The sequence below is a fragment of the Staurois parvus genome, unplaced genomic scaffold (assembly GCF_062004578.1).
Source record: "Staurois parvus isolate SC_StPar_1 unplaced genomic scaffold, SC_StPar_1.0 ptg001051l, whole genome shotgun sequence".
NCBI lineage: Eukaryota > Metazoa > Chordata > Amphibia > Anura > Ranidae > Staurois > Staurois parvus.
In genome coordinates, this window is record NW_028318847.1 from 783,600 (window position 1) to 797,915 (window position 14,316).

General features: G+C 41.2%; 1 protein-coding gene across 1 annotated transcript in view; it reads right to left on the reverse strand.

Moving 5' to 3' along the window:
• LOC149440808 (cystatin-8-like) overlaps nt 1-7,726 on the reverse strand; it is a 32,908-nt gene extending 25,182 nt beyond the window's left edge. The window contains exon 1 of the mRNA XM_089658114.1: nt 7,485-7,726. Coding sequence (XP_089514240.1) covers nt 7,485-7,694 — 210 coding nt within the window. The 5' untranslated portion in view covers nt 7,695-7,726. The remainder of the gene's footprint in view (nt 1-7,484) is intronic.
• Nucleotides 7,727-14,316: the final 6,590 nt, after the last annotated feature.

A 14,316-nucleotide genomic window follows, 5' to 3' on the forward strand; every position in this document is an offset into this window, starting at 1 on the left:
TACAGATCTGAAGCTGTTCTCACATCAGTGTCCTCAATCCTCACTGCACATCACAGTCCCTTCCTCATTCACACCAAGATCCCTCTTGATGAGTGTCCTCAGCTTCCCCTTTACATAACCCCCCTCCACCCCTTTCACAGTAGTGTTCTCACACTTTCTTGACATCAACCCCCCCCCCCCCAAACAGTACTGTCCTCTTCCCCCTTCACTGAAGAGTATTCTGCTCCATTTTACATCATCCCCCCACATTACTGTCCCCAGACCCCCCCCATGGTACTGTTATCAGCCCCCTCCATGTTACTGTCCTCAGCCCCCACATTGTTGTCCTCAGCCCCCACATTACAGATCTCACCCCCTCCCACTTTAATGTCCTCAGCCCCACACCCCCCACACACCACAGTCCTTAGCAGGGGACGGACTGACAACTCATGGGGCCCCCGGGCAATAGGGGATCATGGGGCCCCTGTATCCTCGCCCTCACTCAAACCACACCCAAAAAAGCCTATGAAAGGTATCAGGGGCATCTCATGGGGCCCCCTACTGACCCCGGGCCCTCGGGTAGTGCCCGAGTTCCCAAATGGTCCTTAGCCCCCCACATTACTGTCCGCAGCCTCCTCTTCACACTAATGTTCTTAGCCCCTTTAACTTCGCCCCCCCCCCCACTGTCCTACCTTACACAGACAGTGATTGATTGCTAGAACTGCCCTTCATCCTAGCAACCAATCACCTGCTTGTTAACCTTGGGAAGCTCCCACCCTCCATCCATAACTGTCCTGCATCCCGCTGTCAGCTCTGTGAGGATGACCGTGAGACAGCTGGGGGAAGAAAAAGCTCTTAAATGGCAAGACTGCAGTGGTCTGGATGGGACAGTGACTCGGTTCGCATCCAGACCCCGGTCCGCCATTTAGTGATGCCTGTTCTAAAGCTAGGCACTTGCTTAGCTGAACTCTTGGCAAACAGTTATATACTCAACTGATGCACTGTCTATAGAAAGTATCACACTCTTAGACGTTTCATTATTGGATGCAGGAATTTTGTAAAATACTTGTAACACTCTGTTCAAATTTTTAACATCTTTTAAATTGAATTTCTGTTTGAAATCTGCAAGTTGCTGTATTTGAATTAATCAAGCTTTGTATTAATTCAGTAAATACTGATCTTCTGTTTTTTAGCCAGACTCCTGTGCCGTCACTCTACACCTCTAGATCACGCTGCTAAGTCCTGTAAAGGGCACTGAGCACAGAATTATCTGGTATCTATTGTTTGGCTCAAGTAAGAAATGTGAGATGCCTGCTGAATCTGGCGAAGGTCCCATAATTTATTTATATTTACTGTCACATATCCTGCTAACTTTGATAAACCAAGGGATATGCAGTAATTTTTCTTCTAGAATCTTAGTCTGAAATCACTATGCTACCATTTGTGGATTTTTTAAAACTGAGGTAATAGCTGTAAGGGTACTTGCACACAGTACTAATGTATTAACATCAGATATTCCTGGCAAAAAAAACACGAGGATGGGCTGTATAGAACATACACACACGTAAAGATTCTTCTAGCTTTTGTAAAGGGCAGTTGGCTATGCACGTATATGCGTGTAAAAACACTGACTGGCAATACAGATTTTTGTATTTTTTTACTGATCTATACTCAGCACAATTTTATGTTTCTGTATGTACAGGCCCATTAAAAACAATGAGCTGCATTTAGATCAGTAAATAAAAACATCTGAATGCCTAAACATTTTAAATATTTCAGGTGCTCCTTGTGCAAGAGGCCTAAGACAACTGAATTGTATAGAAGTAAACTTTTCAAAATTTGCTTTTGCATTTATGAGACTGGGTACAACTCTATTTAACCTTATATCTAGTGCATAACAGATACTCTATATTGCCAAAAGTATTGGGACACCCCTCCAAATCATTGGATTCAGGTGTTCCAATCCCCTCCGTGGCCACAGATGTATAAAATTAAGCCCCTAGGCATGCAGACTGCTTCTACAAACATTTGTGAAAGAGTGGGTTGCTCTCAGGAGCTCAGTGAATTCAAGCGTGGTACCGTGGTAGGTTTGTCACCTGTGCAATAAGTCCATCCATGAAATTTCCTTGCTACTAAATATTCCACGGTCAACTGTTAGTGGTATTATAACAAAGTGGAAGTGACTGGGAACAACAGCAATTCAGCCACAAAGTGGTAGGCAGGGTAAGCGCATGCTGAAGCGTATGGTGTGCATAAGTCACCAAATGTCTGCAGAGTCAATAGCTAAAGACCTCAAAATCTTGTGTGCCCTTCAGATTAGCACAACAGCGCATAGAGAGCTTCATGGAATGTGTTTCCATGGCTGAGCAGCTGCATACAAACCTTACATCACCAAGTGCAATGCAAAGCACTGGTGTAAAGCACACGGCCACTGGACTCTAGAGCAGTGGAGATGTGTTCTATAGAGTGACGAGTCATGGTTCTCTATCTGGAAGTCCAATGGACATGTCTGGAATGGGCAGTTGCCAGGAGAACGGTACTTGCCTAACTGCATTGTGCCAAGTGTAAAGTTTGGTGGAGGGGTACTTATGTGTGGGGCTGTTTTTTACTGGTTGGGCTTGGTCCCTTAGTTCCAGTGAAGAGAACTCTTAAGGCGTCAGCATACCAAGACATTTTGGACACTTTCATGCTCCCAACTTTGTGGGAACAGTTTGGGGATGGCCCCTTCCTGTTCCAACATGACTGCACACCAGTGCACAAAGCAAGGTCCATGAAGATATGGATAAGTAAGTTTGGGGTGGAGGAACTTGACTGGCCTGCACAGAGTCCTGACCTCAATCTGAAAGAATTCCTTTGGCATGAATTAGAGCGGAGACTGAGAGCCAGTCCTTCTCGTCCGACATCAGTGCCTGATCTCACAAATGCGCTTCTGGAAGAATGGTCAAACTTTCCCATAGACACCCTCCTAAACCTTGTGGATGGACTTCCCAGAAGAGTTGAATTTGTTACAGCTGTTAAGGGTGAGCCAACTCAATATTGAACCCTACAGACTAAGGCTGTGATGCCATTAAAGTTCATGTGTGTGTAAAGGCAGGCGTCCTAGTACTTTTGGCAATATAGTGTATGTGCAGTGGCAAAGAGGGTGGGCTTTAACACCCACACACTGCACGTTATCCCTGGACAGCAGAGGTTTCACTGATAGAAGCATGCTCACTATGTGAGTTGAGATGGATTATAACACATGCTAAGTTTTTATATCTGTCTGTGCCCCTGTTAGGGAGATTCACCCTCTCTGTATGTCATTTTTATCATTATCATTGAAAGTCAAAGTAAAAGAAAATCCTAAATTTTGGGTTGTCTTCAGAACAGTAATAGAGGGAATAGCTTCCTTCGGGGACACTAGTTCTGGTGACAAGCAGGGATTCCCTCACATTAGATAAACTCTCACTTCATGTTTTGGCTAAGGGACAAGAAGTGAAGGGAAATCTCCCCAATAGCACAGATGGCAAAAAAAAAAAAAACCTGACGGGGTTAAGACCTTCCTTAAGGCAGCCATACATGGATCAAAACTTGGCCGGTCCAACAGAGAATGGCCAAATTGTGATCTATGTATCGGTAGGCTGGTTGTACAGTTGTTCTAGAGATTTACTCTACAACTAGATTGTTGTTTTTTTCCCCAAATAATCAGTGCTACCGGCTATAGCTGACTATTTGTCCTGTTTACCATTATCATTGAAAGTGAAAGTAAAGGAAAATTACACATTTTGGGTTGACCCCAGAAAAGAAATAGATGGGAAATTTTCCAATGGGGCATTAGTTCTGGTTCAGAAGGTCCCGAAGTCATTTCCTTGCACGGATTTCCTCACACTTCCTGGGATACAGATGTAAAAAAAAACTGACAGGGGTTATAACTCTCCCTTCCTCTTTCGCCTATAGTTGTACTTTAGAAGCATTTTCTTTCACTGGCTTGAGTAAGAACCAAAACACAGACTGCTGTCTGCAGGGGTCCCAAAGGCAGCACAGTAAGTTCCAAAGGAATACCATTAGTGAGCTACAGGTTGGGCAGCATTGATTTAAAGTAAAGCCTTTAAATTGCCCTGGTGTAAAATTTCAGTTGTAGACAAAATATCAACATGCATGTGTGTGAAAATATTTATTTATATAGGAATATGTATTTAGCTGGAGTGTATAGATATATGGTAGATATATGGTAGAATTACACTGAAGGGGGTGTCACAATACAGGTCACAATACAGGTAAATAGATGCAAATTAATGATATGGGTATGTGCAAAGGGGAACTGAAAATTCACTCTGGCTTAACACACCTGTTCTATTCCAATTAACAGATCAAAAGAATTACCATATGTTTCCAGTAGCTTTAGGAACTGGCCTGACAACATCTGTGCTGAGAAAACCATTACTTGTTCAAAAGAACAGTCATCAAAATAGGACCTTCAGTTGCGTATTTGTATGCATGTCTCTGTATATAATGTTATTGTTTAAGCAATTGTGTTCACTGTTACACCAATGAACCATCTACATACCTAAAGTAGAATTTTATTATTGAATTGATATTCATATAATTTTGATGTGCATATTGCCATGAATAATTTTCTTACATTGGGGCTCCAAGGTATTGCGAACATTAAAACATAAGCACTGTGCTGCACTACCAAGCAGGGAGCACTGCATGTAACCAGCAAGTCAATAAGGTTTGTAAAGCACTAAAACTAAAACTAAAGCACTAAAACTATCGCTAAAAGGTGATACTAAAGATTCACATAAAATTAAAAACAAAAAACAAACATGTCTAAACTTACCTGCTCTATTCAATGGTTTTGTACAAAGTAATCCTGATCCTCTTCTCCCCCAGAACTCCTGGCTCCTCCCCCCTGCTGAGTGCCTCCAAAGCTCATGCGTGCTCACTCCTGAGCCACCATTTTGTGTCTCATAGACCTTTGGCCCCTCCCCCGCTCCTTCCTTACTGGCTGTGATTGACAGCCAATGGCTCCTGCTGCTGTGTCTCAGCCAAAGAGGAGGGAGAGAGTGCCGTGTAGGCTCAGGTAAGCATTAGGAGGTGGCTGAGGGGGGAGCTGCACACCGAAGGTTTTTTCAACTTCAAGCATAAAAATCTCCTTAACCCCTTAACTCCGGTACCTCCTGCCCTTTAAGGGTTTTCTGATGCCAGGAGGCGTGGTGGAGTTTATGATCACATGACCTCCATGATTGGCTGTCACAGTGGTCACATGATCAGAAACCTTCCAATCGCAAGTAGTGATCGGGAGCTTTCCGTTAGGCGCCAGTAGCTGTGCCAGGAGAGCACTCAGCACAGGTTTGTTTACATTTAGGCATGCATATATGTGGCCTCTAGGTGTCGAGGCCCACCAGCTGAGAGGCCGCATATATGCAAACTCTCGGCGCAAAGTGGTTAAAGCTGTATTAAATCCAAAACATAAATTAATATATTGAAATTTATGAATCATTAAAAGTGGTGGATGTATTTGTTTTCACTTTTAGGCTTTTTCCCTTTCTGTCTTAGGGTGTCACCATTCTGGATGTAGGAGCAACAGAGACACCATTGGGCGGAAACATTGTCATTATGGGGAGGGGGTAGTGTTAGATCCACTAGCAGATGTAGATGAACTTGACTAACAAAAATAAAACCAAACTCCAGCTAACTCTTTTTAAGCAGTTATAGATTTTTTTTCCCTTGGGATAAAAATATTACATGAATGAATAAAATATGACCATTATAAGAACCCCCATCAGTGTTAAATGGTTTGTCTCTGCCACTTTTGTTGGACAGCATGGTCTGTTCAGAAAGCTGAAAAATAACAGACTTACTGACAAGATCAACAGGTGAAAATAAAGGGAAAAAAGCTTTAAAAACTAATGTAGCCACTACATCTAAGAATTGGTAAGCTGTAATAATTTTCGATTTTTGTTTTTGGCTTTAATACCACTTTAAGGGCTCGTTCACACTTGGCTGTTTTGCCAACGCTTGCCAAACGCCCCTATAGCGTTTGGCAAGCGTTGGTCCGGCGTTTGCCGAGCGTTTTTAACGCTCGGCAAATGCCGCATGCGCGGTTTAGCGGCGGTTGCTAGACGTTTGCCGAGCGTTAATAACGCCCCACAAACGCCTATAATGCAGTTTGAGTGGTGTTACCGCTCCGCAAACGCCCCGCAACCGCGTCGCAACTGCACCGCAAACGCCGGCCGGGCGTTTGCGGAGCGGCACCATAGACGAGAATAGGAGGCTTCAACGCCTCCTGACTCGTCCAGAGGCGTCCGTTTTGCCGCGACGCAACGCAAACGCTCCCGTTAGAACAGCACCATGTGCTGTAATGTGCAGAATTGGCAGAGGCGTTTGGGAAGCGGTAAAAACGCTTCCCAAACGCCTCTCTGCCGCCTGCACACAGCGCTAGTGTGAACGTAGCCTAACTAATTAGATTGTTACCTATGAACTTTAATGTTACCACCAAAAACAAGCCATTTATAATTAGTGGCTATCTATTAATTCTAGGGAAAAGGGTCAACATTTTAAACTCATAAAACCCCAATCTCTTTGTATTCCTCAGTCATGTATTCTGGGGTCTCAGCAATAAAGCAGGGAGTTGCATGGCCTCACAGCAGTTGCTTACGAAAGCCGGTCATAGGTGGATTGAATTTTGGCCAGTTCAACAGGGACCGGTCAAGATTTGATCCATCTATGTGCAGGCTGGATGTACTGAAGTTGATCTATCGACTGCAGCCAGCCTATCAGATTTTGTGCATGTGATCACTGCCGGGGGTTATAGCCACAATCGGTGATTATTGAATTCTGCCAGCAGAGAAGGCTTCCTGTCGGCAGAACACAGTAGCCCTGAGGGAGTGTTTCCCTCATAAATGCTGACTCTGTTGATGGGGAAATCAAGCAATTTTCTTTATTTCTGTATTAAAAGAGGTATAAACTTCAGAGAGAGAGATATCATTTTACCCCTGTACAAATCATTAGTAATACCTCATCTGAAATATACAGTTCAGTTTTGGGCACCACTTCATAAAAAGGATATGGGGGAACTGGAGAAAGTATAGAGGACAACCAAACTGATAAGAGGCATGGAGGAGCTCAGCTATGTAGGATTATAATTTTTTTTATGCTTGAACTGGATGGACTTTTGTCTTTTTTCAGCCAGACAAACTATGTAACTATGTAAAATTTCCTCCCTTGGTGGAAGGAAAGTAAATTGCATAATCTATGACTTGTTTAAGTGAAGCAGTGTATAGAAAGACTAGTACAGTAAAATACAGCAATCAATAAGGTAATCAATGAAAGTAAAGTAAATCCTGTCTAGTTTTTAGGCATTTTTGCATTTCTTGGTCATGAAGAATAAGCCTATTTTAGTCTAACCACAGGTTGAGCGCAACTATTCATCAACAGAAGAAACATAAAATATACAATCTGATTACAAAATACTAACAGAATTTAACAAGAAAACATAAAAACAAAATGTAGCTTTTTACCTGTATAGAGGCATATAGCGTTTTAACCTTATACCAATATAGACTGTCACTGTCTTCATTCCAGGTGTCCTCTATAAATGTTGCAAGTTCATTTATTTTCTCTGCATCCAGTGGCAACGTTCTCCATCCACCAAGAATGTGAGCATTTTCCTTTTTGATAATTTCACACTTGTAGAATGATAACACACAGAATAATAGAAAGAGAATCATGCTGTAGTGATGTGAGGTACAGATTAGCTAATGTGTACTACAACTGTGCCTCTAAGTATTGCCACACCTCATACATAACATAATGGAAGCCAAGCCTCTCCCTTTAAACACACTTGTAGGATACTGCGCAAGTAACAGTATCCCTTAGCAAATATTGTACAACTGTTGTCAATAAGCTTTGCTTTGTGTTTGCTATTTTCCAAGCTTATATGTTCAGGTCCACCAAATCTGCGTCTCATGGTTGATATTTTTTAATGCAGTGTACAGTTTTGTTTGATAATCTGGGGATTTTAAAAATCATTTGTTATTCATTAAACTGAATTTATATTAAACAATATATTTTTAATACACAATATATATCAGCTGGGGAGCTTCCCCTGTTGCTGCCCCCACTATTACACAATGATGTAAATATAAATAAACGTGTAGCTCAACAACCTACTCTAATAAGCCACCATGCAAATGTTATATTAACACACTCTTAAATAAACAGAACCAAAATCTTATATACCATCTTAAACAATCAAGTGTGCATGTGCCCATCACATCCAGTCACCGTGGACTGTGCTCCAACTTCAATGAACTACCTAATTATAAAAGCTGCTTTATGAATAATATAGTGTTTTAATCACTGTTCAACAAATTTTTATTTTTTGCCAGTTTTGGAAACAAAAGGATCCATTTCTTAATGAATTTCACATTCTGAGTTCAAATATAACAATGAAATTTGTGAATTGGCTCTAGTTTTTCTGTAAACGGAAGGTTTTCTACTATAGGCGTAATGACTACATAATGCACAATAATTATATAGATAGATGTCTTTCCACAAATATAAAGCAAGTGATATTGACTACATAACAAAGCCTAAATGGCATAATATATTGCATAGGATTACCAAGAAAAATTATAGCCATAAGCTAAGTTGAATCATTTTAATACTTAGGATTCTCACTAGTTTTGTCTTCAGTTTGTGTCGGTTTTGCTTCTCTTGGCTTTTCTCTTGTATTCGAGGAAAGGGCTATCTCTTACAACTGTCCAGCAATAGTCAGCAAGCATTGATGGGCTCCATTTACCTTGATATCTTCTTTCCATAGCTGCAATGTCTTGATGGAAGCGCTCTCCGTGTTCATCACTCACTGCTCCACAGTTTGGTGGGAAAAAATCCAGATGCGAATGTAGAAAATGAATTTTTAGAGACATGTTGCAACCCAGATTTCTGTAAGTCTGGATGAGTTTTTCTACTACTTTCTTGTAGTCTGGTGTTTTATTGTTTCCAAGAAAATTTGATGTCACTGATACAAATGCTGTCCAGGCAGCCTTTTCCTTTCCACGCAACAGAGAAAGAAACTCATCATCATGAATAAGTTTACGAATCTGTGGCCCAACAAAGACTATCTTGCAGCCAAAATACAAGTTGTAGGCTTTCTTAATCATTCCTGTTATCCTCCTTTTTTGTGAGATAAAAGTTATTTCACCGCAGATATAGCAGAAATTATCTGCTTTATTCACACAAGTTCGAGGCATTACTGAGTAGCCTATATAAGCATAAAACGAAATGTAAAGACGCTGTCGAACTACAATCAGCTACAGATACTGCAGCTTTTATAAAGTGAAGTGATGCAATTAAATGCTAATATTGCATCATCTCAGTATACATGCAATTTTCTATTGGTCACCAGTATCAATTGCGCAATATGCAGCTGAAGTTGCATCATAATTTTGAATGGCTTACGTCATTAGATGGGTGAATATATCATGGAAACTAGAGCCAATCAACATTTTTTAGGGTCATTTTCGTTTTCAGCACCCCAAAATTATGTAAGATTAGCTAATTTTATGCCCAAAACTTTTTACCTGTTGAACAGTGTAATTGAGTGTATCATCCATCTCCTAGATTGTAAGCTCGAAAGAGCAGGGCCTTCGATCCCCTCATGTTTTGCATTGTATTGGTATTGTTCTGTCACATGTTTTGTTCCCCTTTGTAATGTACAGCGCTGAGCGAACTATAACTTTATAAATACTGTATAAAAAAAATAATAATAATAATGTAAAAATGTTTTTAAAAACAAGTTTCTTCAATTCACTATATTGTGTCTTATTTCCTCCTTCACATGCATAAGTTCTCGAGTGAATCCCACCCTCTTTCAATCTCTGCACTCACCTCCGCTAATTGACATCATTTAAAAACAAGTCACCATATACCTTCCCCTTTAAATAGGGGTCTCATACAGCACTTCCGTTTATGGTACGTTAAGCTCTTTTTACATTAAGCTATTCACATTAAATGTTTTAGCACTGTAAAATATAGCTTAATGTGAATAACTTTTGGAGTGATTTACCAAATGACCTGAAATTTTCAGAATATGTTTCCATTGATAGAGTCTTCTATTGTGTGAAGTTTGGGGGAAATTGGTCGACATCTAGGCTCTTTTTTGTACGTTAAGCTACATTAAGCTCCCCAAAAAAAAAGCTTAATGTCCCCCATTTTCTTTGTGGAAGGCTGAAATCTATGAAACTTCTAGGACATGTTTGGGATGTTGAGAACGTGGGATGTGCAAAGTTTCAAGTCAATTGATTGAGATTTAGGCAGTTTATTACACGTTAAGCTACATTAAGCCATTTTCACATTAAATGTTTTAGTCTGTCCCGCACCTGTCTATCAAAGGGACTGTGCCTCTATTCAACTAATGCCATTCCTTTAATTGAGAAGTTATTGCATATTCTGAGTGTCTACTGGCTATACTGATTACCTTCAATTTGAGGCAAATCCCGATGCCAGTTCATCTACGGCCACTACATATTACATCCCCTCAAGGGAGTACACTTTCCATCTAAAACCACCTCTAGAGCATACCTACTCTCAGGAACATCCATCAATACGCCAGCTTAGTCCTTGACCTGATCATGTATGAGGGAGGTTACAGTGGCCTGTTAGGATCTCCCCAGGAGGGTGCCCTACAGCTTGGCACCTGAGAGGGTCATGGGCCTTTTAAATACCATTATTTACATCCTCCTCTGGACTACATGTGGTCAAACGTTTAGGATCAGTTGCTGTTGTGATCTTTATGCCTTGGTGTCTAGTGTATGAGGGGGGGTTTACTACCTTTCCTGCATCCCTCCCTTTATTACACTAACATTTACACCATTCTCATTGTATGATTGGTCTGGCGCTGGGTTTATCCTGGTGCTTATAGCTCGTCAATTCTGAGTATAGGAGCTTTTTTATTATAGCTTTGCACCCTTTCCTGCATGGAACATGTTATAGCTTAAAAATGAGTCCTACATATGAGTCATCCATATAATTATCTTTCTACTAATGAGTTTTCCCCTGACAGAAATTTACCTACTTGGGACCTTGATTTTTTTGTGTTTGTTTTATACTTTTAATTTTGTCTGTAATAAAGAAGTTTTCGTGCGCTACTGATCACCTTCTCCTTTGTTTTAATTATTTTTCTTGAGTATTCACAAATTCCCTATTCCGGTTGAGTCCAATACTAGTTATTTTTCTGTAAGTTTCTCATTGGCATGGTGTCTAGGGACTCCCAGAATAGGCATTTTCGTTTTTTCGTATATATATTTTTAGGTACCTTGAGGATTCTTTTTGGAAGTTTTGAACATGATGACCAATCTTGAACATGATAACCACCCCCAGGACTAGTATTTAATTCATTTGTCTAGATCGGGTGTCGGCAACCCGCGGCTCCGGAGCCGCATGCGGCTCTTTTTCATCTTTGCTGCGGCTCCGGAGCACACTGCCCACCAGGTGGTCGGCAAGCCGCAGATCGCGAGCCACATGCGGCTCTTCTGTGTGCCGGGCGCCCGCTTCCCTCCCTCCTCAAAAATCCGGCCCGCGGAGCGTGGAACATTGGCTGTCAGGATGTAGGTGGGGCAGGCAGGATGTAGGCGGGGCAGAGTGACGAACTCCTCTCTCAGTCCGCCCTGAAGACCAGAACGGCGCGGGAACACAGCGAGAGGAACGCGCGGAGCAAAGGTAAGTGAATTGAGACAATATGGGGGATGAATTACTATGTGGGGGATGAATTACTGTGTGGGGGATGAATTACTATGTGGGGGATGAATTACTATGTGGGGGATGAATTACTATGGGGGATGAATTACTATGGGGAATGAATTACTATGTGGGGGATGAATTACTATGGGGGAAGAATTACTATATGGGGGATGAATTACTATGGGGGAAGAATTACTATATGGGGGATGAATTACTATGGGGGAAGAATTACTATATGGGGGATGAATTACTATATGGGGGATGAATTACTATGGGGGATGAATTACTATGGGGGATGAATTACTATGTGGGGGATGAATTACTATGGGGGATGAATTACTATATGGGGGATGAATTACTATATGGGGGATGAATTACTATATGGGGGATGAATTACTATATGGGGGAAGAATTACTATATGGGGGATGAATTACTATATGGGGGATGAATTACTATGGGGGAAGAATTACTATATGGGGGATGAATTACTATATGGGGGATGAATTACTATGGGGGATGAATTACTATGTGGGGGATGAATTACTATGGGGGATGAATTACTATATGGGGGATGAATTACTATGGGGGATGAATTACTATATGGGGGATGAATTACTATGGGGGATGAATTACTATATGGGGGATGAATTACTATGGGGGATGAATTACTATATGGGGGATGAATTACTATATGGGTGATGTATTTTCAGTTTTAAAAATGTGGCTGTCAAAATAAATTTCAATCGTGGTTTTGGCGAGATTTGGCTCAGTTGAAAAAAAAGGTTGCCCACCACTGACCTAAGGCTATGATTGTGATTATGAAGATACACTGTGGCCCTGATTAACCCTTTGCTTACTGGGCCCTTAAACCCCCTTCATGACCAGAGTGCTTTTTGCAATATATGCAGTGTCGGATTTGTTATAAATGTTGCAATGGTTTTGCGGCTCCCAGTCTTTTTTTTCCCTTCGGAAACGGGTCCAAGTGGCTCTTTATGTCTTAAAGGTTGCAGACCCCTGGTCTAGATGTATCTCATTTTGAATGAAAAGTTTTATATATAAAAGACAATAAAAATATTGAAAGTAAAAAAATTGCTAACACCTCTACAAAGGGAGAGGAGGAACGCTTCTAGCAATAAGGCTGTGAGATAAACCATTCTGTTATTTGTTTGAAATGGAGGAGGATAAAATTGTCTTATGTGGACAATTATATGCAGGGAAATAATTATATGCAAGGAAATAACAGCCTGAGGCAGAAAGAACAGTCTTGTCTGAGTGTGGTCTGCCACCCAATGGGATTTTATAGTTTTAACTCGTGGAAGATTGATTATGAGAAGCACTGTAACAAGCAAGTTGTATGAGTGTGGGGGGGTAACCTGAGTTTATAACAACAGATCTGTCAGTTTTAAAGTGTCAGAAACAAATCAATGATGTCCTTTTTTTCTAACAAAGATATTTTTGTATTTTTTTTATTGTTCATAAGTATAAGATATCATTTGTTTTTCAGTTTTCGATTGATTTGGTATTGAGTGGCACTGCACTTCCAGAGATAGGTGTGAGGCAAGTGTAGAACAGTGTAGGTAAATTAGAAAAGGAGGTGTAGTGGCATTTGGCTTTACTTTTTTGAGGATTAAGCAGTCATCCAATCCTGGCCAATGACAATGTTCCCAGAATCCACAAATGTTTTTGCAAATTGGTCCTGGTTAACAGGTCCTAAATACTTTTTTTTTTTAAAGGTAAGGTTCGGAATTTTTGTTGAATCATGCAGAATGTACTACTGCAGACATTTTTAGCCTCCCAGACCCTGATAACAATCCAGAGATCGCTCCTTAACTCAATTCCCTTTTTACCAAATCCAGAGGTTCAACTTTTGATACCATCACTTTGAATGTTTTTTCAAATTGGACAAGGCTTGTACACCCTATTGCAAGTGTTTACAGATCTACAGTTCCTAGATATTCTTATTCTAGTGTCTTTTCTTACCCAGAATCTTGAGATTGTTTCTGTTCCACCTGAAGACTTTAAAGCATAAGTTCTGCTGGAAGTCAATGGAAGCATGTATAACGTCTGGCCAAGTTCTCCTGGAATTGATAGAAAAAAATAATTTTTACAATTCTTCAAGGACACACAAAATGGCAACATCTCAAGCTATATCTGCAATATATACAGACTTTGTCCTCCTGGCGAAGTCTGTGTGTGATGCCATTGCACACAGGGGCGGACTGACCATTTGCAAACTCCGGCACTGCCCGAGGGCCCGGGGTCAGTAGGGGGCCCCATGAGATGCCCCTGGTACCATTTTCATAGGCTTTTTTGAGTTTGGGCAAGGCCATAGGGGCCCCATGATCCCCTATTGCCCGGGGGCCCCATGAGTTGTCAGTCCGCCCCTGATCGCGCACCAAGCAGGCTGACAGTGTGCGGGCTGACATCGCAGCCGGACGATTTTCTTTGTATACTGCTTTATTCTGTTTACGTGAATGTAAGTACAATACGTTTTTTAGTAAATTATTGTTTTTCACCTTATTGCACTGTGAGGATTCTCCTTGTTTAAACCTTGCACATATGATCGTGGGGAGCGACATGAGAGGCTAGAGCCGATTCCTAGTGGGACC